This window comes from Antrostomus carolinensis, unplaced genomic scaffold (genome assembly GCF_000700745.2).
Source record: "Antrostomus carolinensis isolate BGI_N321 unplaced genomic scaffold, ASM70074v2 scaffold12901, whole genome shotgun sequence".
NCBI classification, from domain to species: domain Eukaryota; kingdom Metazoa; phylum Chordata; class Aves; order Caprimulgiformes; family Caprimulgidae; genus Antrostomus; species Antrostomus carolinensis.
Genome location: NW_010296396.1, coordinates 1 through 24,520, shown reverse-complemented (window position 1 = coordinate 24,520; position 24,520 = coordinate 1). Strand labels below are relative to the sequence as shown.

The window sequence follows — 24,520 nt, the reverse complement described above, 5'->3', positions numbered from 1 at the left end:
TTTCTTCTTAGTTTTTAATTATGAGAATTGTGTACAAAGCCATACTCCCCCGCCCTCTGCAATAAATCTTTGTCATTTTAAAACTTACAGTTGGAGAAGGATCAGGAAGTCTGTCATAACCCTTCTGCTTCCAGTTCACTTCTAGCAGCTTCATGTGCACGTGCCTCCCTTCAATGAAGGCGATATAATCCTTGTAATTGCTGCAAGGCCCAGCTATGATGCTCATAAAATTGAGGAGATAGCTTAAATACTCCAGTAAAGAAGGTCTTGTCCTGTGAATATCACCCACACACAACAAAACAAAACCAAACAAAGCAAAACGAGGTCAAACACAGCAAAGGCTTTTGCAAAAGCTTTTTGTTGTACTGTCTGCCTCAGTCCCCAGCTCTCTCCCACCACCTTCCCCCCAGCTGAGAGCTCTCTAGATCTGTTTTGGGGAAGATGCAGCACAGCCTCTCTTATAGCCCAGTGATGTCTGGCAGATGGCAGTCAGAACAAGGGTAACATGGAAGTGCTTAAGCTACAGGTGAACTAATGATATTGATTTGAAAACTTGTACTCTTATTACTAGAAACATTTTAGTTCAAGAACAGATTCAAGGTCAGGTTGGATGGGGCTCTGAGCAACCTGATCTGGTTGAAGATGTCCCTGCTCACTGCAGGGGGTTGGACTTAGATGGCCTTGAAAGGTCCCTTCCAACCCAAACCAGTCTGTGATTCTATGGAAAACAGTCTTAAATTTAAATACCCACTCTCAAACAAATTGACTTGTGCATTTTCATGGTCAGGTTGGCCGGAGCTCTGAACAATCCGATCTGGTTGAAGATGTCCCTGCTGATTGCAGGGGGGTTGGACTTAGATGACCTTGAAAGGTCCCTTCCAACCCAAATCATTCCATGACCTAATGGCCATGTTAATTGCATAAAAAAGTTCTGAAACTGAATGCTGATACGGAGGTTTCAAGGTAAAGAATTCTAAATCATCACCACGATTTTGAACAGGCCAGCAGTACCAGGAGCAAGAAGCTGGTAACTGGTTTTGAACATCTGTCCACTGTGTTAGGGAGCAGTAACAGTTGGCAGACCACAAGCTGAGTAACGCTGGTCTCACCAAGTGGTGCAATGCAGTCCGTTGCCTTGTGATGCAAACCACAGGGAAGGGAGCATTTCAGACCAGGACTCTCAGGTCTGCGAGGAGCTCTCACCCACCCTTCAGCTCAGCCTTTTGAAAAATGGGAATCGTGAGCGAGCTACAGAGGAAGAGGCACTCTGTCCTACTGTGCACATAAAGGAAGTAATTGCCTGCATTTCATTGCAAACAGGAAAAAGAACTACGGGAAAAAAACACGCACAAACCAAAAGACAGCTGAAGATGAAAGGCAAAGTGTTCGTTATTTCCATTGTGCAACTGCACATCCCACAAGTTCCTCAGGGGGTTAAATGTAAAAATGTAGAAGATCCACTGTCCTTGCTACCGATCAGTAGGATGGAAAAGAAAGATGCACAGGCCTCTCACTGCTGATGTCATTTGTGAACTGTTGGGCTTGCTTTATTTATACGGCAGAAAACACCAACGCCTAAGTTCTGCACTGAGATGCACAGTGCTCTCCACCAATCTGCTAACAGTCACCATCCAAGGAAACGAGGAGTCCCCAGATGAGAACAGAAACTGGGGCAGCGTGTTTCAAGACTTTCCTGTCCAAGACACAGATGGACATGCATAAAGCAAAACCCACTTAAAATTCTTTCAGACCAAAACATAAATTTCTAGCAGAAAAGCTCAGCAACAGTTAAACATTTGCTGTTGTCTACTTTTACTCTGAGGTGGAATTAGCTTGAATAAACAGTTGGCTTAGGCAGGATTTTCTGCTGGTTATTGTAGATGTTAGTGCCTGAATGGTAAGTTCTCTGGTGAAATAATTTCACAGAAAGATACAGCGATCAATTTGGGGTAAAGGCTTATCTTTCTGTTCTGCAAAATCAGGTCCCTGATTTGTGCTTCTGAGCTCTATAGTAAGATTAAAAATAAAGTCATTAGTTTCAGCTTAGATTCTGAACACGGGTGGGTGGAGCAACATGAGCAATGCACGAAGGAATGTACAGAGGATGAGTGAGAAACAAAACCAGACTCAGAACAGGGGGGAAGACAAAAGGCTGTATTACCAAAGGGGATTTAAAACTCTTCAGTTATGACTCGATCGCCACCGACACTTGAGTTATTGGCATGTACTTCTCTATTATGACCTCATCCACTGTACAAGGGGAAAAAAAAAAAAAGCCTGTTTGGTGAGAATTTGACTAGAATTAATCATATGGTTACAATGGTTCAGCACACTTTAACATTGTGCTGTGAGTTTTAAAGACAGACACAAAGCTATAGGTCACAGGAAAAAAATTATACGAGTCTCCCTACTGGATATTTGCCTTTCAATAAATTATTCCTTTCCTACTTTTAGAAGCTCACAGGCTGATTTTTCTGATGGCTGAATCTTCTGCCTTGGAAATGAAGGAAATAATTTCCTTGGTCTTAAACAAACACTGTATGGTGAAAAGTCATTATGGTTCTAAGACTAATTCTGTAACACTAATTCTTCTAAAAAAAATAAAAATAAAAAAGAATTCACTTGCATTTGTACTGAGAGACAAAATAGAAAAAAAAGGGTGTTCAAACATATGATCAACATGCTGTTTCCCTCTGAAAAATGAGAAGACTAGTCACATAACATGAAGGACTAGGACTATTAACATTACAGAGGGAGAAAGGAAAAATAAAATTTCAGTGTTCAAAAATTATAGCAAAGAAAAGCAGTTCTTGAAGTGTCAGAGTCAAACCAAAATGGATTTTTACTATGCAGTGGTTTGCTGACAGAGGAGTATTCTACTTGGAAAACTAACATACCACAGATAGGATGAAGACAACAGCCCAAAAGGCCACACAGTACAAGTCTTAGCCTGAACATAAAAGAGTTGATTCAGCAAAGACTAGTTTTGTTGTATGTGGAGAACATATTTAAGTCAATGAGATGTTGCCAAGTACTTCAGTGCTTTACTGACCAGTACAAGGGGATATAAGGCAGAAGTCCTGAACTGAAGAAATAAGGAATATAGCAGGGAAGGTATGTCTAAGGAGGGCACTAACAGCAGCATTACAAAAACAAAACTGCCCAAGGAAATAGAAAAAGCAGGTAGGACTTTTGGCTTATTAAGGACTGGGAAGAAGCAGAGAACATTTTCATGGCTGGGCTGCTAAGTTGGTCCTGATATTCCAAAGGAAGAAAAAAAAAAACAAACAAACAAACAAACAAAAAATCCCACAATCCCTAAACTTCTTTAGATGAAATTAAACATGAATCACGAGGAGAATTAAATTCTTACTTTACAGCAAGCCGATTCTGCTCAGCAGTGAGTTCCTCAGCTTGTCGCCCTATCCCTAGAGAGAAAGAAAAGTCCCGTTAGATCTTCCTGAAAGCCAAACAGTGAACGTTATCCCACAGATAACTTTCTAAAGCCATTTCTTTGTCACAGGCAGCTGTAATACAGCTCAATTCCTAACTCTGAGGTCAAACATATTCATGTTTGACCCTAGCTCTGTACCCAGTTCCTTCCCTCATTCCCCCTTTCTCACCCATGCTACACTTTCTGGAAGAGCAATAACAATATTCCCACACACACATAATGCAACTCGTGATGCCACCAACGGGCAGGGGCCCTCAGCAGCCTCTACTGGAAAAACCTCTGTTCCCAGAAGCTGTTGGCTCATTTAAGCATAAGTCTCCTGCTGGCTCCTTGGTGAGAAATGGAGCATTTCACAGCAGGAGGATTGGGCAGTGGAAGAGAAATGGGCTTCTAAGAAACTCTGCTGGTGTGAACGAGTGGCCCGGCTGCCTGCTGCTGCAGCGAGCCTCAACACACATACATCAGTAATGATCTGGAATTGTACAGGGTCCAGGCTGGAAGGGCCATCTCCTGTTGAGTGCATGAGACCTTTGGGGCCAGAGGTAGAGCACAGACTCGCTGTCCTGGGAAAACCACAGAAAAATCTTGCGTGATGGCCAGCACGTAAACAGATGTTGCTCACGGCAAGTATCTCAAACCCTTCACTCCGAAGCTGTAGCTGCGCACACTGTGATGAATCCACCGGCTTCAGCAGAACAGCTTCACCACAGGATGAGTGATGCTGAGCAGGCATATACATGTCTTCACAAGATCAGGGGCTTGGTCATCAATTAACACTACTGTTCTAAACCTACTGGCCGTAATTACCGATGCACACACACAAGACCCATTTCCTAAAAACACTGCTGATAAGCTGCTCATTTCCATTCTCTCTCCCGCTATTTCAGTTTGTAAACACTGGGATGGTGTGAGTTCCAGGGAAACAAATAAGCACTTAATCACTTAAAGGGCTGGGTATTTTGTTTGTCTGTTCCCATTTATGGGCAGCTGCATTAAAATTTTTACAAACAGAGATTTGTCACTAATGCTTGAACTGCGAGCTGCCTTCATTTGATCAACTGCTCCATATATGGATGTTCACAACATAATGAGCCTTTTCCACCATCATTAATCTGTAGGATTTCTGGTTTGCTTAAAATGCTCCTGCCTCTACTGTTATCTTTTCCTTTCTGCCTGCTAGTTTACCTTCAATATTCTAGGCACACACCTCAGCTGCACACCGCTCTGGCACACGGCGATACCTGAGCTGGCAGCTTAAATAACAGAGTGGAGAAGCCTCAACAACATAAATGTCAACAAAAGGTCAATTAGTCAAGCTTCAAGCTGCACCCAGCTCAAGGCATAGACCCGCTTGTGTAAACTTGGCTTGTGAACAATGCCAGACCCTGCAGCCTGTGGTGTGGCCATCACCTAAATCCCAGATCATAACAACTCTACAGCAGGCTACTTACTCAGTCACCCACAGTTTATAGTGCAATGGGCCTGGGACCATCAGAAATTCACAATGCAACAACAGCAGACATGAGTGATAATGGTACTGATAACAATTGACATTTCCAGCCTTTGCACTTTACTGGACACAAGCATTTTACTGGGAAATAATAGTGCTCTTTGTCACAGCACAAGCACAAGGCCGAGGACAATGTTATTTTGCTTGCAAGGGTGCTTCTCCCTGCACGGGGAAAAAGCTATTGAATTCCATCTCTCACAACTCAAGGAGTATATCATATCTAGCATGATATACTCCATGATATATAGCGTATATCACATATATATATATATATGATATATATACCAGCATCGATAGCATATTTTAGCTACGTTAACATTAATGACTGAACCTATGTGTCAAACACAACTCTTGATTTTTGAGACTCAAGAACAGCTTCAGAGAGCTTAACGGAGATACACTGGAGTATCTAAACAGCAGATATCGATATTAAAATCCAAATGAGGCCTCAAGGAAGTAGAGCATCCAAAGGGGAAAACAGTTGTCCTTGTCACCACAAAGACAGTTTGATCCTAGAGAACTTGAAGCCTCTAGTTTTCCTCCACAAAGCGTTTTTCTTCTTTATTTGGAGCAACTCACTGAACTATATTCACCCACCCCATAACTCAACCACGGAATGTGCTGGAATAAAAAGGCTGTCTTCAGGACACAGGAAGAGATTCCTTTTCTTACCATCATGTAACTGGCACGCAAGTGTTGTGATCTTCTGTGTAATTATCATCAGTGGACTATAACAAAGACAGAAACAACAGTTACATGTCTTGTAAATACAAATTATTCCCAACTTTCTTCCTGAATGCCTTTATCCCTTTAAAAGACATAACTGTACTAGCAACAAGTGGAGAACATCCAATTAAACTGAAGGAGGAACTCAGGCATAAGACAATTGCCTGGGTTCAAAACAACCCCACAGTCACTCGCGCTGGAATTTTTAATTGCTAAGTGCACACAAAGCCTTATTTTATGTCTCCCCATCCTGCTGCAGTGCAAATTGTAATTCAGAAGAAATAGCCCCACAAGGAAATGCCAGCTCCTGCATTCTGCTGGGCTTCCTTTCAGGCAAAAGTCAAATCCAAGCTCCAAACGATGCAGCACTAGAACACAGCAATGCTGCTGTAACGTAACTCTGGCTCTTCTTACTGCTACTCTCCCATTGTCTGTCTCCTCAGTGCCCTAAAAAACGTTAACTCTGCTTATTTCCCCGCGTGAACAGCCCTATGAATTAGGCCTGTGTGCAAATACCAGAAGAGCTGTCACCACAGCAGTTTCCCCACTTGCTTCTTGGCCGTGCAACTGCCTTGTGGACAGTCTGTCCAAGATGTACCATCCAGCTGGGAGTGTTTGGGCACGTGGGATCTGGAAACTGCCTTGTGGACAGTCTGTCCAAGATGTACCATCCAGGGAGTGTTTGGGCACGTGGGATCTGGAGCCTTCCAAAAACAGAGAATCATAGAATGGTTCGGGTTGGAAGAGACCTTTCAAGGCCATCTAGTCCAACCCCCCTGCAGTCAGCAGGGACATCTTCAACCAGATCAGGTTGCTCAGAGCCCCGTCCAACCTGACCTTGAATGTTTCCAGGGATGGGGCTTCTACCACCTCTCTGGGCAACCTGGGTCAGGGTTTCGCCACCTTCAGAGTAAAAAATTTCTTCCCTACATCTAGGCTGAATCTTTCCTGTTTAGTTTAAAACCATCATCCCTTGTCCTATCACTACAGGTCTTGCTGAAAAGTCTGTCTCCATCTTTCTTATAGGCCCCTTCAAGTATTGAAAGGCCACAGTAACGTGTCCCCGGAGCCTTCTCTCCTCCAGGCTGAACAGCCCCAACTCTCTCAGCCTGTCCTCACAGCAGAGCTGCTCCAGCCCTTGGATCATTCTTGTGGCCTTCTCTGGACCTGCTCCAACAGGTCCACATCTTTCTTGAGCTGTCTCAGCTGTACCTGAGCCACCCTTACAGGCTACAACCACCCAGAAGCTTTGGTGCCAACCAAACGAGCAGCGTAGGAGTAGCCACTATGTTCAATAGGCCTGCTCCTACTTCCCACATCCAGCTTTAAAGAGCTCAGCACTGTAGGAATTGTGAGCTGCTGCAGCTAAGGAATAGAAAAAAAGGCAAAAATCAGTTTGGTGACATCAGGAGCTGGTCTCCATGAGGGTAAAGGTGACAGCCAGTAGCATTCAGAGGTACATAAGAAGAAAGATAGGAGAAAAGCCATGGGGACAACTAACCAAGGCTCCATGACTAATCATGATCCATATACAGCTTCTAAGATCCTCTACAAGACCTTCACGACCGCAACAGCCAGGAGGTTGTAATGGGTGATGAGGACACATCGTTATTTTCAAAGCCTTAATTGTGATGACTCTATGTAAAACCAGTTCCACAGAAGAGATCTGTGGATTAATACAATGGATTGTTTCTCGATCTGGTGATAAATTACCAACATTAAACCATACAGAGGTTTCTGCTTGAACACAAATGAAGTCTCCAACATGGAAGTTAAAACCTGAGTTTGTGTACATGCTCTTTACAGAGTCTGAACAGTATATGGAAATTTTAAAGAGAAATAGATGATTACTCCAAATATTGTGGCTATTCCTTTTAAACACTGTAATATATTTTTTGGAATCCAATGAAAGAAAAAACGCTGAAGGCTTTTCTTCTTTTTTTTTTTTTTTTTTTTAATAGTTTGAGCACTATATTTTTCCCACCAATTTCTCAAGGTAAGGGGAGAAAATCGCAAAGGTTACATTCAATTATATCTGTCTAAAATAACAAGCCAAATATTTGTGTTCTACAGAGATTTTTCAAGAGATTCTGAATCATCCTCAACTTAAAAATCGACCTCCTAGTTACAGTCAAATGTAAATCCAATAGCTAAGATAAACTGTTTGCAACCTAATTATCTTACTACGATAAATCAAACTGATTTTCAAGAGAATTAATATGCTGAGCATAGTAAACACAAGAATACTGGAAAAAGACATTCTTCCATCCTAAGTGGTCACTTTTTAAAAAAAATACTAAATATGGCTGATCTTTTTCAATAGTTCACATGTAATTCTGCATGGGCGGAATAATTTACATTTTCTACCCAAAACGAGAGAACATGCAATATCAGCCAATTTCTTAATCAGAAACTATTTCTATGTTTCAGCAGGCTCTACTTGAAACCTCCAAACACAAACTTGCAGGTGACATTTGGAAGGAGCTGAGATGTACACAGATCTGAAGCACAACCATAACACGAGAGTACAGCAGCTCTCCTTGGCTCCCCTAGACCACTGGCAGCAGCTAAGGAATGGATGAATTCAACGTGACTTTTCACATTCCAGACATCTCTAATATTGTCAAATAGTAATTCTAATATTTATCCCAATTCATCTTTCAAGAACAGTTATTTATAAGCTGGTTTCACCATTATCTTCAAGATCTTATTTCTCAAAGTAGATTTTCCCATTTATAATAAATGTAGCTTTGCTGTCAAAGACACAGAAATCACAATTCCTTAAGCGTACAAAAAGGCAGATTTTTTTTTTTAATCTGAATAATAACGAGTCTGAAATATTGCTAATTATTAGTCAGGAAAGAAAAGAAAGAGAGGCTGTCAGTGAACCAGCAGTTCTACTGCAATAAACACAGATTTTTATTTTTTCAGTGCCTGACCTTTTAGCTTTATGGGTGAGCACCAACACTCGTTTCAAATTAGTTTAATTTGTTGCATACGTTTTTTTACAGCGAGCACTTCATGCCAAACAGCAAAGTGGGGAACTTTAACCCTCGGGCTCAGAGCCAAATCCTGTGCCTTTAAGTGCCTAAATTTAGATACTTGTCTTAGAAAATTGGGCTCCCCAGTGTAAGCCAGAGAGAACCAAAATGCAAACAATCCTGCTGTACTGATTAACCGAGGGAGGCAGAAGCGCAGCCTGTGCTAAAGTCCTACAGAGTATAAACACAAAGAGGAGAGAAGTTCTCTTCATCTATATTAGGCATTCATTGCCTCATTCACGGCACCTTCTAACCCCACAGAACAAGTCGGTCTCTTGTGTGGTTTAATCAGAAAAGAGGGATAGTTTGCCTCCCTCAAATCCCAACACCAGAGGAGACAAGTGAGCACAAAAGTGATGCTGCTGACACCTCGGGTGGGAGGGAGATCCACAGAGTATATCTGAGGGGCCTTCTCGTGCCATCAAAGGATCATAGATTTTGTTGTTGTTACTGGAAAAGACCTTTAAGATCATCGAGTCCAACTGAAAACCCAACACTGCCAACTCCACCTCTAAACCATGTCCCTGAGCACCTTGTCTGCCCGTCTGTTCAATCCCACCAGGGAAGGTGACTCCACCACCTCCCTGGGCAGCCCGTTCCACTGCCTGACTGCCTTTTGGGTGAAGAAGTTTTTCCTCAGATCCAATCTAAACCTTCCCTCGCACAACTTGAAGTCATTTCCTCTTGTCCTGTCACTTGTTCCTTGGTTGAACAGACCCACCCCCGCCTCTCTACACCCTTCTTTCAGGGAGTTGGACAGAGCCACAAGGTCTCCCCTCAGCCTCCTTTTCTCCAGGCTCAACACCCCCAGTTCCCTCAGCCACAAGGGAACTCAGCACACTTGTGCTCCAGACCCTTCCCCAGCTCCGTTCCCTTCTCTGGACACGCTCCAGCACCTCCATGTCCTTCTTGGAGTCAGGGGCCCAAAACTGGACACAGCACTCAAGGTGAAGTATTGAATCATTGTATTATGTATCTACATCTCTCTTCTATGCCCAGCTCAGGAAGGTGGAAACTTGCGGTACAGTGGCAATGGGACAGCACCCTCTACATCTTTCAAAAGATCAGTATCAAATCTCATTAAACATTTCACACAAAGGGTGAGCACAGTTTCAGGTGACCAGCGAGCTTCTTTCTCCTCTCTCACCTGCCTACCATTCCCGCACTGACTTGTCCTCATTGGGGGACCAAGCCTTCTCTGCAGGAAAGGGCAGAGCACAACAAAGCAATAGCAGTGCTGGAGCTCTGCTGTCTCCTGGCACCCTCTGGGGTGTGGGTCTCCCCACCTTCCGCACACCCACCCCTGTCCCATTCCTCCCTAGGGACTCACCAATCTCTCCTCATCATGCACTCACACACATAGAGCAAGTCTAAGACTGTTTTGGGTTTATTTTTTTTTCCCCAGAATGAAAAATAGTCCTGTTCCCCATATTTGCAAAGCAATGAACGAGGACAGGAGTCCTGAATCCATATTAAAAATTTGATATGAGAAATACATTTAATTTAGGGGGAAAATTAAATATCATCATTTCATAAATACACATGTGAGTTTTTATTATTAAAACTTGGCAATACCAGAGTTTTATTATTAAAACTTGGCACTACCAGAGTAGTGAATTGTTATTTCTGGTCAGCCTTTTAGGTAACCTCTAATTTTAAAAAGCAGTAAAACTGAGCGAGTTAATATGCAAAATACAGCATCATTTCACAGATAGTCAACTGTTTCTGACATTACAGTATTTTAAAGCTTAGACTCTACTGGAAAAAGCTACAAACGAGAAGGGGAGTTAACAAAGCTATCATCTTTCTCCCAGATTTTGAGAGATGCACAGGTTATTGGGAGTGGGGTAAATTATTAAGTTGAATTTAAGAAGAAAATCTACCTATTGCACTTGCAGTTACAGATGAAGCATAAAGATCTACCCCTTGAAACAGGGCATTTGAAATAAAACACATATTTGAGAAGCCTAAATGACTTGAACTCAATCATATTTGAACACTTCCCAATCGCTTTGCAGCTACATGCTAAGTGCTATGATTCTACATTCTCTACATCCACTAACACAGACACACAGAATTAGATTTACCTGTGGTGTGATTCCCCCCCTCATGTTTTATATACTGGCTAAGAGCTTAATATCAGGTTGTACCTCCTACAAACAAACTGTAGCAGCCAACTTTTAATTAAGAAAAAAAAAAAAATCACAAAAACAAGCAAAAAAACCCCAAACCGAACACAAGAACTTGTCCCATGGAGTCAGCATGAAACAGTAAATTTCAACAAATTAAAAAAAACAAACAAAACCAACAAAACTGTCTTTACACTATATGCCTTGAAATATAACACAAGACAAAGATACAAGAGTTTACAGAGAATGTTCAATAGAGGCTTTAACCCCTCTAACGAAGCCTACCAAATGACAGTTAATGTCATTTTTAAACGTGGCTTGCCCCAAATTTGCCCAGAAGCACATGTCAGCATCGGCTGTATCCTGCTGGGGGGGATCCTCCCTGTATCACGGGCTGGCTTCTGCACGGAGCAAGCTTCGGCGCTTATAAGAAAAGACGTTTACCACGCAGAGTCTGTCTGACCTTAGGTAATCCTGTGGAGGAGTCTGGCACACACTCGCTAGAAATAGTTTCCACTGACCTGATTTCACTAAGAGAGGAGGTGGAGTCAAAAGGCTCACTGCAGACAAGACTCTAAACCAGCAAAACATTTATTTCAGGTTTCTCTCTCTAGCCCTGAAGCCACGAGGAGAAGTCCACACAGCCACACTCTGCTACGACATTAAACACGCTGCCGAGGGGATGGCCGAGCAGAGGGGCCACAACGGCTTCACTGCCAGCAGGCTCGGGACTTCTGCTTTCGACAGCAAAATGAAGAAGTGCTGAAGCACACAGAGGAAAAATACTTCACTAAACACTCTCACGCCTCTAAAGCAACTTCCAATTTGCTTCATGTGGGTTTTGGTTAGGGTTTTTTTTGGTGAAAGCTCCTGAAGAGCCTTTCGCTTCAACGAGTATTTACTCCTGGAGAAGAGTCCTGGGATGAACTAGATGTGTGGAGCTCTCTTGTAGTAACTGTCTGCTTGAATTCTGGCCGATTCCCACATCGTGGCTCTTGCAGGGCTTCTGTGTAACCGATGGTGAGTGATCTCTGTGCAGTTTCAAGCAGCCAAGCAGCGAGAGGGCACGGAAAACAGACCGACCTCTCCTTACGCACCCTGCACGTGCGCTGCTGGGCTGCCTCTGGGGACCTGCTGCAGACCAAAGTTCTCCAGAGCTGCTGGAACAGACGCTGCAGACAATGTATTGCACTTCATATGTTTAAAAGACAAAAAAATAAAAATAACCAAGTGAACTTGCAGGACCAGGTTTTATTTCTGCAGTGTTTGAACATGGTAACAGAGCACATCTATGTTTGTTTCCATCAGCAAATGTATTTCCTTTGTGAAAACGGGCTGCTGTACCTTTGTTCCTTTCTTCTGTGGTCGATACTAAGCCACTTAGAGGGGAAAAGCCAGCAACAAAGCAGTAACCACCCAACAAAAATTCAGTGCCTGAAGTGACATACTTGTAATGAAATTATCTGCTTATATGGCTTTTCGAGAGGGCTCTTTCAATGACCACCCCTTTCCAAGTGGGTTGTTGAGAATGCTGCTGCTGTTTTGCATTTGGGATTGAGCGAACATAAAGATGTCCGTTCCTTCTAGAGAGTGATGTCCACCAAAACACTCATGTAAGAGGTACAGATTTTACACCTGTAGGGAGGTAAAACTGCTTGAGTCACCCTGATAATTCAGCTGCGTTGTCTCCAAGACCAGCAGAAGATTGAAAGCAACTGCCAGTGCGTGGGGCAATTTTCACAAACTAAGTTTATTTTCTGTACAGAATGGCACCAAGAAACTCACATAAGCACAATCATTCCCTGACATTCACTGAATGAGCTGCCATACTAGGAAATTTTGCTCAGACACTGCAAGAATTCAAAGAGGAAACCAAAACACTCTGTGGTCTTGCTTGAGCAAAGAATTAAAGCACATACAACTTCGTACCGATGAGGAGCTCCGCTCAATTCCCTCCAGATGATCGGATGCATGTGGCATTCATTCATGTAGCTTGCTAGATTGAAACTACGTCTAGTACTAGTTTCCAAAAATCCCAAACAAGATCCCTTGATTTATTTTAAACTAATTTCTCCCTAAAGCCATAATATTACTATACTTGCTCTGAGCCCGTGATACAAGGAAAAACAACCCAAACTGTACGACAGTATTACCCTTTTTATAAAGTTGTATAGAAACCAGGCAACTTACCAGCATAATCCTCTTAGCATAAAGAAGAAGAAATAAGAGAGAGAAAAACAGAGAAAGAATTAGGGTTCAGTTTTCCTAGGTACAATGTACAAATGCCATGGCAAGCCAAGCAAAAGAAAAAAAAAAAAGTTTTTCTCAAAGTATGATTTGAATTAAGGGGGAAGCACAGCACTCAGATATTTTACAATTAGTGTTCAAAAATGAATTGTTTTCTTCCAGAAACTAGTCAAGAGAAAATTCCTAAGCTACGTCACCACATTTTTGTGAATAATATAAATTAAAGAACTTTGATAAAATATATGTACATAAAAGTAATTAAAAAGTAGCAAACTGGAACTGTTTTTCATTAAAATCTGGCATGCAGTTTAAAAAGAAAAAGCTTTCACCTAAGTACAATGCAATATACGAAAAACTTAAATCAAGAAATTGCTGCAAGCAGCTTGAGTACAGCTTTGGTTGTGGGAGTCAGCAACCAAACCTAACCTCTGCATGAGTTAGAAGAATTAACTAGTCACCAGTAGGGAACAGGCCTGTTTGAATGCTTCCCTACCACCAAACACAGGAGGAACGAGCAAGAGGAGGTTCAGTTGCTGCTCATATATGTAAAAATGTGGTCAGGGAGCATATTTTGTCTCTCTGGGTCATCACATCTGTTTAGGTGTGTGCATAAAGCCTCAGTCAGCACGTATTATTTACAGCTGAGGAAAACAGATTTTAAGGCAGGTTTATGAGGCCGACGTGGGTTTCAACACTTTGGATTGCAAGTTTTTATTAACACCACTACAATACTGTTATTTATTCTTAGTTTTTAAAATATACCATGAAGATGTAGTTTATATTCATACTATATTTTCCAGTTGTTTACTACTTGTCAGTTTTATGCTTGACTGATGTTTACGAATTGGTTTACATCTTCAAGCATCAAGTCAAAATCAAATAACAGAGGAAGTTCAGGTAGTATTCTCTCAGTATCATTATTATTCTCAAGATCATAATTAGATAAGAGTATCTCCTTTTCCATCAAGAGAGCACAAAATGTTACCTAGTCTATAATATAAACAACCACCAATCCTCTTCTTCCACTCCCAGTCTCAGCTGGATCTTTCATAGAATCCCAGACTGGTTTGGGTTGGAAGGGACCTGAAAGCTCATCCAGTTCCAACCCCCCTGCCAGCAGCAGGGACACCTTCCACTAGACCAGGTTGCTCAAAGCCTCATCCAAGGCCAACTTCAACACTTACAGTGAGGAGCAGCCACAGCTTCTCTGGCCAGCCTGGGACACTGTCTCACCACCCTCACACCAAAGATTTTTTTCCCAATATCTCATCTAAATCTTATGAAGAAATTCTTTATTAAATGTCTTCAGAGACAGACAGCTAGTACACCTCACAGAGCATTTCTGAATGCACTATCCAGAAAAGCACAAACTCTCATGCTTCCCTGTCTGTCTCATACACACACAGAGCTACAGCATTCCAATCCCATTTACAGGTTTCTCGGTATGTCATGCTCTTGTGTATTAAAAGAACTGCAGAAAAAAAACCTATAGAACTAGATTTCTCTAAATGTATGTGTTCCCATTTCTGCTCCCTCCTCTAACAAAAATCCTCACAAGTCTCAGAGAAGCCTTCTCCCCATCCATTGAAATTTTAATTAAATGCTTAAAGCTGCCACCTCACACAGAGACACAAGCACACAGACAGCAAAAACCTTTGGCTCCCTACTCTATGCCTATAACGTGGCAGAGGTTTGGGAGACACATCTACAACTTACTGTACTAGTTTGCAGAAATTTTTCATAGTATGTTACTAATTACTTTGTATTCAGATATTCAATTAAACAAGTGGAATACATATCAGCACATTGTTTTTAAATCCTGCAAAAGCATATCTTCCTCTCACAAAATAGGGTTAATTGTCTGTATTTCTGCAAAATTTCTGCTTCAGCAAAATCAAACACAGACTACAGTATATACCTACAGTATGTACGAAAAACATTGTTCCACAGAAACACTTGGCATATAAAAATAAAGTTGTGCTATTCAAACAGCAGCCACAACCTGCCCCCATGAGAGAACCTGTAAGACCAACACCGAAAGCTCATGTCCCTCTGCCCAGGTTGCCCACCCACCCCTCCAGTCACTCACCCCCTGCCCACTGGAGTGGGAAACACTTTCCCATTTGGGGCATCAAGATAATCAGAACAGGGGTAAGGATCAACAACAACCCAGAGTTGATGGTTGTGTCTAGTGACTGGGAGATCAGCCCACCCCACCAGGGACCAAAACACCAACCATGCTGCTTGCCAGGGCTGTAAGTGCTCCTCCAGCATCAGGGAGCAACCCTGCATATCCTCCCAGACTGCTCTAGCTGCAAGTGTAGCTAATAAGCTCTGCCTTCCTAATTAGACAGTGCCTAGCAAGAAAACAGCACAAACAATGAGTAAATGCCAAAATCACACAGTCTTTATTCCTTCCTTAGAAAGAAAGAAAGAAAGAAAGAAAGAAAGAAAGAAAGAAAGAAAGAAAGAAAGAAAGAAAGAAAGAAAGAAAGAAAGAAAGAAAGAAAGAAAGAAAGAAAGAAAGTCTTAGAAAAAGCTTAAGGGAAACAAAATTGCAGGTGCTCCCCAGATAACACAAAAATTCTTAAAATGTACTAAATTTAACTAATATTAAATCAACACGGGACCCATCTTGCAGATTCACTCACCCGGAAAAATCTGTAGTGAGAATACCATAATGAAATATGTATATTCGGCTTACGTGGCACAACGTGAGGTATCCCATAGCTACGACAAAGGAGTACCTAAAAAACACAAAATACAGAACACACCGTCACCAACACAAGTACCAACAAGAACTAGAATCACTCAGATTGGGTTCGGGCTTGTTTAGGAGTGGAGTTTGATTTTTGCAAATCAGGTTGTTAACAAGTCTGAAGCTACGTGACAAGATCTGGCAGAAATTTTCAAAGAGGACTGATGGCTTTGCCTACCCAGATGAAACATTACAGAGGTGTCTCCTCACGCTGGGAGTGGGGGAAAAAAAAGAAAAAAAAGAAGAAATAGGATCACTTCAAGTTGGCCATTTCAATCACACCCTCACATACTGTTTTGAAATTTCTGTCTGGCTCAAGTATGTGAAACCAGATGACACTGTGTGTCACTCGAGTTATCCATCACCTTTTTTATCTTTATTTACACGTACAATTCTTCCTCAGACTTACAAGAAACTAAAATATCTCAAGTTCAAGATGTTTTCTATCTTCTGATTTTGTATAAAGGCAGACAATCACACATAGCCTAATATTTTCAGGAGCGTTCCTTAAGAAGAGCTTGACAAATTCACTCTATTTCCAAGATGATTGCAACAGTATGTTGGAGGCACTCAGTACCTCGGTGGGGCAGATGCAGCCTTTCCTACAGCTAACTTCTCCCTGTATTTATCAGAGCAAGAAAGAGGGTACGGGGGAGCTAAGAAGCAGATGGATATTTGGAAACAAGACTGACAAAATGAAGCAAACTAGAAAGTGCAACAGAGAGCTGGGACAGCAGAATGAAAGGTTTACAGTGCATGGACAGGCCAGGACCAGGTCTACTGGTGTCTCCTGCATGAGGAAAAGACAGCCATGTGGAGAAGAAGATGCAAAGACCCACAGAGGAGTGAGGCTGCACACTCGGCAAGCTGGGAGCACACACTGCCAACTGGGATCTCCCTAGATCCAGGGGAGGATTGATCATGGTGAGGATCTAAAGGTGAAATCAAACAAGAACAACAGTCATCAGATGACTGAAAACAAAGCAGGCCTTTGTCAAGTCATGGCTGGCTTTAAAAGAAATGAGTTTTTCCTCCCTGAGGACTAATGAACCACAGTGTGAATGACAGTGATGGATTGCAAGGCAACATGCAGGTCACACAGCCCACAGCAAACAGCTGGATGAAAGGCAGACTGAGGGGACAGGACAGCTTCTTCAGGAGATTCAGAGCAGAACTTATCTCATCTCAGTCAGGCATGCAGTCCAGCCTCAACAAGGTCCTTGGGCTCCCTCCCATCAGCAAAGAATGGCAAACACCTCTCCAAAGGCAAGTCACCCAGCTCAGACACCTAACTGTGACACAAGGGATGAAGCTTCTAAAATGACCCTCAAGCAGATAAAGCTTCAGGTAAAGCACCAAGACTGCAAGGGGGGTGAGCAGGGAGGGATATACCGAACTGCTGCTGCAGCTGGGAGCACGTCTGATGTTGGATTAGTTTGTCCATTTATAAGCCTCGAAGGCTGGTGGCCTCACCAGAGAGCAAACTAGTAGAAAATAACCAGGGAAAGGAGCATGCAGGTTAAACTATGTCGTTTCTTTAACTTGTTCACTTCCACTTGCCTTTTGGAGGGAAAAAAAGCCAAGTCTTGGAGCTCCACTATGAAGGATCCAGTGCCAGTCCTAAACTGGCATTTTTTTAAGCTTATTCTCAAGCAGCTTGAATACATTGTTATCTTGCCAAAATCAGTAATGTGGATGTACTTTGAGTCAGACTGCTATGGCTAGTGGAATACAGCAGAAAAGCCCTAGCTCAATCCTCCCATCCCTCCTAAGGTTTTTCAGCACGTTGGATTGCTATTTCCCATGGGCTCAAATCAGCTCGTTACTATCTCGCAGCAGTGGGTGACACTGTATGAGCCAGTTTAATTTGTGTACAGCTGTTCCTCCCATTGTGACTAACTGGCTAAACAGTAAGAGTGAGGGGGTTTCCCAATGAAACTGTGCCTGTTTCCCCACCACCACCACCACCTCAACTGCTCTGGGAAGACATAAACCAGCATTGAATGATTCCCTCTTGTAGATTTGGGTCTTCTGATCCACAATGAGTAATTCCTGTATTTCCCCTAAGTGATGGGCAGGGACAATGACCACGAGACAAGTAATACACATTTTCAGCACCTTTTCCTTCTGGTCTCTGGATAGCATTTGTTTCATAAACGTTGTCTAATTACTTTTTTTTTTAAAATTATTAATTACCTCCGGACTTCTGGGCTTTGCACTCTGTGAGGGGGCGGAAAAAAGCTTCTTGATTAATACCTCTCTTGCTGGTGCAAAATGCTAGTGACTGGTATAGACATGCCTGTCGCTTATGGGTCACATTTCTAAACTATAAGAGATAAATCGTAAATGATGGTTCCAACATTTGGATATTAGAGAGGGGTCACTTTAGGAAGAGACAAAGAAGGAGAGATGATTATCTGAGCATTAGACCCTCAGACAGCCCTAGCCCTGAAGATGAGCAAATAAAGAGTTCCCATTCCCCACCCCAGACTGGTGTGGATGTGAGCATTCAGCAGCAGCTACAGAAACAGCCACGCAGAGCACAGAGACAGAAATCATCTCTAACACATCCAAACCAAACCACAGAACTGACCACAAGCGGTTAAGGGAGGCTGACACAAAAGTAAAGTGGGAAGAACTGACAGTTCACCCTTCCAGCCTGCTATAAAGCAGCAGTTTTAAAAATAAGAACTCCTAATTATTCAGATTGATAGGAAGCAAACAAGTTCACCTAGACAATATTAAACCGGAGTTGAGACCAGCTCTGAAGAGAAGGGCTTGGGGTGCTGGTGGATTGGCCCTGCAGCTGCAAACTCTGACACTGCTACACAGCTTCTCATGGGAAGAAAGTGTCAGTAGCATGAGAATCTCACTCCTTCATTCCCCGGCTTCTTGTAGAGCTGTTATTTTACAGAAGAACCAAAATTTAATTAACAATGTCCAGTTCTGAGCTGCCAACACAAGAGTGAGTGGGGGCAACTGGAGCCAGTCCAGAGGAGGCCACGAGGATGATGCGAGGGCTGGAGCAGCTCTGCTGTGAGGACAGGCTGAGAGAGTTGGGGCTGTTCAGCCTGGAGAAGAGAAGGCTCCGGGGAGACCTTCTAGTGGCCTCCCAGTACCTGAAGGGGCTCCAGGAAGGCTGGGGAGGGACTTTGGACAAGGGCAGTTAATGACAGAACAAAGGGAAATGGCTTTAAACTAAAAGAAGGTAGGTTTAGATGAGACATTGGGAAAAAAATCTTTGGTGTGAGGGTGGTGAGACAGTGTCCCAGGCTGGCCAGAGAAGCTGTGGCTGCTCCTCCCTGGAAGTGTTGAAGGCCAGGCTGGATGAGACTTTGAGCAACCTGGTCTAGTGGAAGGTGTCCCTGCTGCTGGCAGGGGGGTTGGAATTGGATGAGCTTTAAGGTCCCTTCCAACCCAAACCAGTCCGGGATTCTATGAGAAACTCCCACAAGCTGACCTCTACCAGAGAGCACACAACCCAGAGGAGAAGGCTTAGTGACTGAGCAGAGAAGCTCTTCTACATGAACTCTCTCTTATTCAGTGAGAGAAACAGATGTAACTATCATGTACTTTTCACTTTCATATGAAAGTGCTTTTTGTGTTCTGGCCAAGAAGGCACTCATTTGATAAAGCACTTTTAGGAGTGTTGGGTGTCTTCCTTCCTCCGAGACATTTGTATAGGGAAAAGAAAGATCTCATGGTTGAGAACTTCTCAAGATGATGCAGTAAGCTTCTGCTTCAAAGCAGTGACATTTCTGTTACTTTCCACTTTTTCAAGCTCAAAGCCTAGCATCAAATGCAAGACTGAATTCCACAGATCACTAAGTCAAGCTGCCACAGTGACCTTATTTGAACTACCTAACTCAAGAATAAGTGGAAAATACCTCAAGGCCATACAGCAAGGGGAAAAACACATTAAAAAGGATTACCAAAAGCAATCCTCAAAGGAACAAGACCAAGGAAAATATGACTTCTTTATGTTTAGAAAACCAGAGGTTTGAGCATAAGTTGTTAAGCCCGCAAAAGCTGACTTCCAAGGCCAGCAATTTCATAGGGAAATGCAATATATCAATGCAAAAACCACAAATGGAGATTACAGCTGCTTCTGTAACTGGATGAACAAAGCTCCTGCAAGTAATGGGGAAAGAAAGGCTGGAAAGAAGAGAAGGTGTTTCCTGAATATACCTCGTGCTTCTCCATGAAAGGAGAGGAGTTGTGAAAGGGTCAGCTTCAGTCTCGCAGCCACATGAGCTCACCTGTGGACGTTGGGGATACTCGCCATATTCATAATACCATAGTTCATCATCACCAGGACAAAAAGATGAATGGAATACCTTGAAGACAACAAAGTCAGTATTTAGACAATTTCTACATGACCTGGAGGGGCTGGCAGTTCAGAACAAGGGAATATCTTCCCAAGCAAATGAAATAAACACATTGTCATATTAGGGTATCAGTAAAGATGGATTAGCACAAGAACATCCTCATAGCCTGATTCTCCAACATAGATTAATACTTAGTGAGAAGATATTGTCAATATTGAATGTATACATTCAAACTAGATGCATCTTTTCTAAAAGAGGTATCTTCCCAGCAGACTGGTATGGCTTTAACTTCCAGAACAAACATCACAGATTAAATACTTCACTTACAAACACTTTCATGGCTCATTTTACTTTGAATAGTTTGGAATAGGTTAGTTAGGAAATTTTTAATTTTCTTTTTAGGACAACAGAGACTGTGTTTTAAAACTAAAAAGATTTAATCCAGAAAAGCTGATATTGATTTTTAAAATATTTTTACCCAAGCCTTGTGACTAAATACTCACCACCCAAAGCAGAAGACAGCAAAGTATATTCCAAAGAGCGTGGCAAATGCATGGCGAACAGCGGAGCTGGCATGACTGGGACCCAAGTAAATACGAAACCAAAATGCAGCCAAAAGTGCAAACAGTTGACAGGCTACAAAGTTGATCTGTAAAAAAGACAAAGCAAAAAATGGTTGTGATTCTTGGAGAAGAGGGGGAAAGGAGTCTCTCCATTCTCAGAACAACAAAGAGCAGAGCCAGGCAAAGATGGAGGGAAAGTGAGAGCAATGAGTTATTTGTTAGTATTCTTGTTTGTGAGGCCAAGAGGCAAACTGGGACTCTGAAACATTGCCCCGGTGCCTGACTTTCTCCATAATCCCCAAAACAAGGGCAAAATCAACAATCCTGATGTGACACTGTTCCACAAGCAATAACTGGGCAGCCTTTTATTTAGCTAAAATCTTCCACTCCACAGCATCCTCCAAGCAGGCCTTTCAACTTACCAGTTTTTTGGCAGTTCAAGAGTGCAAAGAGTGCAACTTCGCTCTTCTACCACGCAGACAGCTAAAGAAATATGCTCCTCAATTGTTCTTTGGCTACTGCATGTCCACAGAGCATGGGAAGCAGTCTGGCCCCACTGCAGGAGGTAGTGGGAACACAAGACAGGTATATGCAGAGAGCAAGCAGTCCATTACTAAAGGCTACTCCCATCGGACACAAGGACAAGGACAAGAAAAAGCTTCAGTGTCCTTCAGAGCAAAACTGACACCAAGTTGTCTTCTTCAAGTCACCTTCTCTTTGGAAGCCTCAGCAAAAATCCCTGAAGTCAGAGGAACAACAGAGCTGAGGAGCTGTGTCTAACAGACCAATACAGCATTAGGATATGACATCTGTAAATCCAGCCTGGACCCCAGACAGCTGGAGTTATTCATTTATTCAGCTGCAGTCTTTTTAAAAAAAAATTTCTCCTGAGCTCTCCAGCAGCAAGCAATCCTAAACTGTGCAAAACTAAATAGGCTGCAACATTTAAGCAATTACTTGGATTAGAAGATTATCCAAAGCTATCAGTCCAGGATGGGATGATAGATCTCACTTGGAAACACTCTAACATGCTGGATATCCAGAGGTGGTTGGATTCAATCAGGCTTCTTGTCAAAAACGTTTACAACAAGACACTGCAGCCTCAAAATGTTTTTATTCTGGTGGACTATGTCCAATATGGTGTTGTTCAAGCAAATACTTTTATTAGAAGTTTGTTGGCTACATTGCTGTAGTTCCTTTATTTCAGTGATTCAGGCAGCCATGCAGTAGAATGGGGATTTTACCAATGTCTATAAATCAATGTCTATAAATATCTGAAATGCGGGGGCCAAATGGATGGGGCCGGGCTCTTCTCGGTGGTGCCCAGTGACAGGACAAGGGGCAATGGGCACAAACTGGGACACCAGAAGTTCCAGACAAACTGAAGGAAAAACTTCTTTCCTGTGAGGGTGCCGGAGCCCTGGGACAGGCTGCCCAGAGAGGGTGTGGAGTCTCCATCTCTGGAGATGTTCAAACCCACCTGGACACTTTCCTGTGCAACCTGGTGTAGGTAGCCTTCTTTGGTTGTCAGCTTGGTGTCATTGGCAAACTTGCTGAGGGTGCACTCGATCCCACTGCCCATGTCACTGACAAAGATGTTGAACAGCACCGGTCCCAATACCAACTCCTGAGTGACTCCACTCATCACCAGTTTCCACCTGGACATTGACTACAACTCTTTTGAGTGCGACCATCCAGCCAGTTCCTTATCCACTGAGTGGTCCATCCATCAAACCCACATGCTTCCAATTTAGAGACAAGGATGTCATGTGGGATGGTGTCAAATGCCTTGCACAAGTCCAGGTAGATGACATCAGTTGCTCTTCCCTTATCCACCAATGTTGTAACCCCATCATAAAAGGCCACGAGATTTGTCAGGCACAATTTGCCCTTGGTGAAGCCATGTTGGTTGTCACCAATCACCTTCTCATTCTCCATGTGCCTTAGCACAGTTTCTAGGAGTTTCACAAGCTCCATGATCTTGCCTGGCACTGAGGTGAGACTGACCGGCCTGTAGTTCCCCGGGTCTTCCTTGTTACCCTTTTTAAAAATGGGGGTTATGTTCCCCTTTTTCCAGTCTGCAGGAACTTCATCAGACTGCCAGGACTTCTCAAATATGATGGACAGTGGTTTTGCAGTGGTTTACTGGAAGACCAACTGTTAGAGGTGCTCGGCACTTGCAGAATACTTCTGCAGATCAATCCTTCCTGAGTTTACATGGGCCGAAATGGAAAGTGTGGATAAACCAGGCCAAATCTTTTCTTTAACAATAACCTGTCGCGCAGAGAGGGAGGGAGGTTGGTTGTTTCTTGGGTTTGGGGAATGTAAGACAAAATGTCAAGACACCAGTAAAACTGGGGAGCTCCTTGCCCAGAAAATTTTCACCTGCCTGGCCAGCTGAACTCTGTATTTAAAAACTGAGCACTAACTTCAGTACCAGACCAGATCTGCTCTGCTCTCCACACAGCAGTAGAGGGATACGACAGCTCTGCATATGATGACCACTTCCATTCAGTTATTCATACGTAACATTTCAAACCCACGCAGCATTCGCATGCACACACACGAAGGGTGCCAGTTCACCTGACTATGACTTTAGTGCATTCCATTTAATATGAACTTTACTCTTCACTTTATATATTTAAGGTACCTAAGTAAACAGATCCCTAAGATTTTAAAAAATGTTGCACTGCATCACAAGCGAGTTTACAGTCACATTTTCCTCCCTTTCCCTTCCAAAAGAGGAAAGGCTTCATATTATTCTTTTTTTCCTATTTCCACTGTTGCTAAGATCACTTTGTAAACAGTAAATTGAGGGTTTCTGGTGTCCACACAAAAATAACACGGAAATATAACAGAAATTATATGAGAATTAAACCTTCTCATTCCGACCCACCATTATAAGTCATTTAACCCATGTTTTTAGCTAGTCACATCTATTCGGTGTTGCCATCAAATTTGTTTCACATTTCTTTTCAATTTTCCTAGCAGAAAAGAAACACCTTTGGTTTTTATGGTCATTTTCTTCCATACTATAGAGAGTAAGATGTAATAAAATTAGGAATCAGAGCACATGACATGTTGCCAAAACAAGACACTATCTTCCTTTCATTTTCTATGATTGAGCATCATCAGAAGACAGCAAGGCAGTCTCATCACAGTGTCCTGCACCGACAGCTGGAAGACGTGTAGAGTCACAGCCAGCTGAAGACAGCCTTGCAATGCAGAAACGAGATATCTGCACTTGAGGAGAGACAGAGCAAATCTGGAACAGCTCCAGCCCAACTGGGCTGATAGTTATTGTTGTCTGGTTAAGGAATTCTTTAATATCCAATAGTTTTGACTTTAAAAGGCCAGATGGATCCAGAGCACGTAAACACCAGGTATGAACAATGAGAAAAAAAACCCAAAACTGTAGTTCCTCCTTTTATCCATTCAAATTCTGTAGCAGCAATAACTCAAAGTGATATTTAGACTGCAAATCTGAGCTTTATACAAAACGAGCAACCGGGTCAAACCAACTGACCAAGTACCTACGATGCTGACACAAGAATAACGAAACATCATAACGGTTTCAGGATCCCCCTGTACCACAATGCTAAATCAAAGCCTTCAAAGTACATAAAAGGTTAGTTTGAGCCTCAAGCCTTTGCATCGTCTCCCACGTTCAACAAGGTGAAAGCAACTTGGTAAACATTGGGCTGGTAATGTAGGAAGGGGGAACACTGACTCCTGGGCAGTGGAGGCGGGGGGAGGGATGGAGG

General features: G+C 42.7%; 1 protein-coding gene across 1 annotated transcript in view; it reads right to left on the bottom strand.

The window, feature by feature from the left end:
• MBOAT1 (membrane bound glycerophospholipid O-acyltransferase 1) overlaps positions 1-20,842 on the bottom strand; it is a gene marked incomplete at its 5' end in the record, with an annotated part of 34,917 nt that extends 14,075 nt beyond the window's left edge. The window contains 7 exons of the mRNA XM_029087541.1: positions 89-272; positions 3,374-3,428; positions 5,637-5,692; positions 13,051-13,062; positions 15,759-15,854; positions 20,125-20,202; positions 20,697-20,842. Coding sequence (XP_028943374.1) covers positions 89-272; positions 3,374-3,428; positions 5,637-5,692; positions 13,051-13,062; positions 15,759-15,854; positions 20,125-20,202; positions 20,697-20,842 — 627 coding nt within the window. The remainder of the gene's footprint in view (positions 1-88; positions 273-3,373; positions 3,429-5,636; positions 5,693-13,050; positions 13,063-15,758; positions 15,855-20,124; positions 20,203-20,696) is intronic.
• Positions 20,843-24,520: the final 3,678 nt, after the last annotated feature.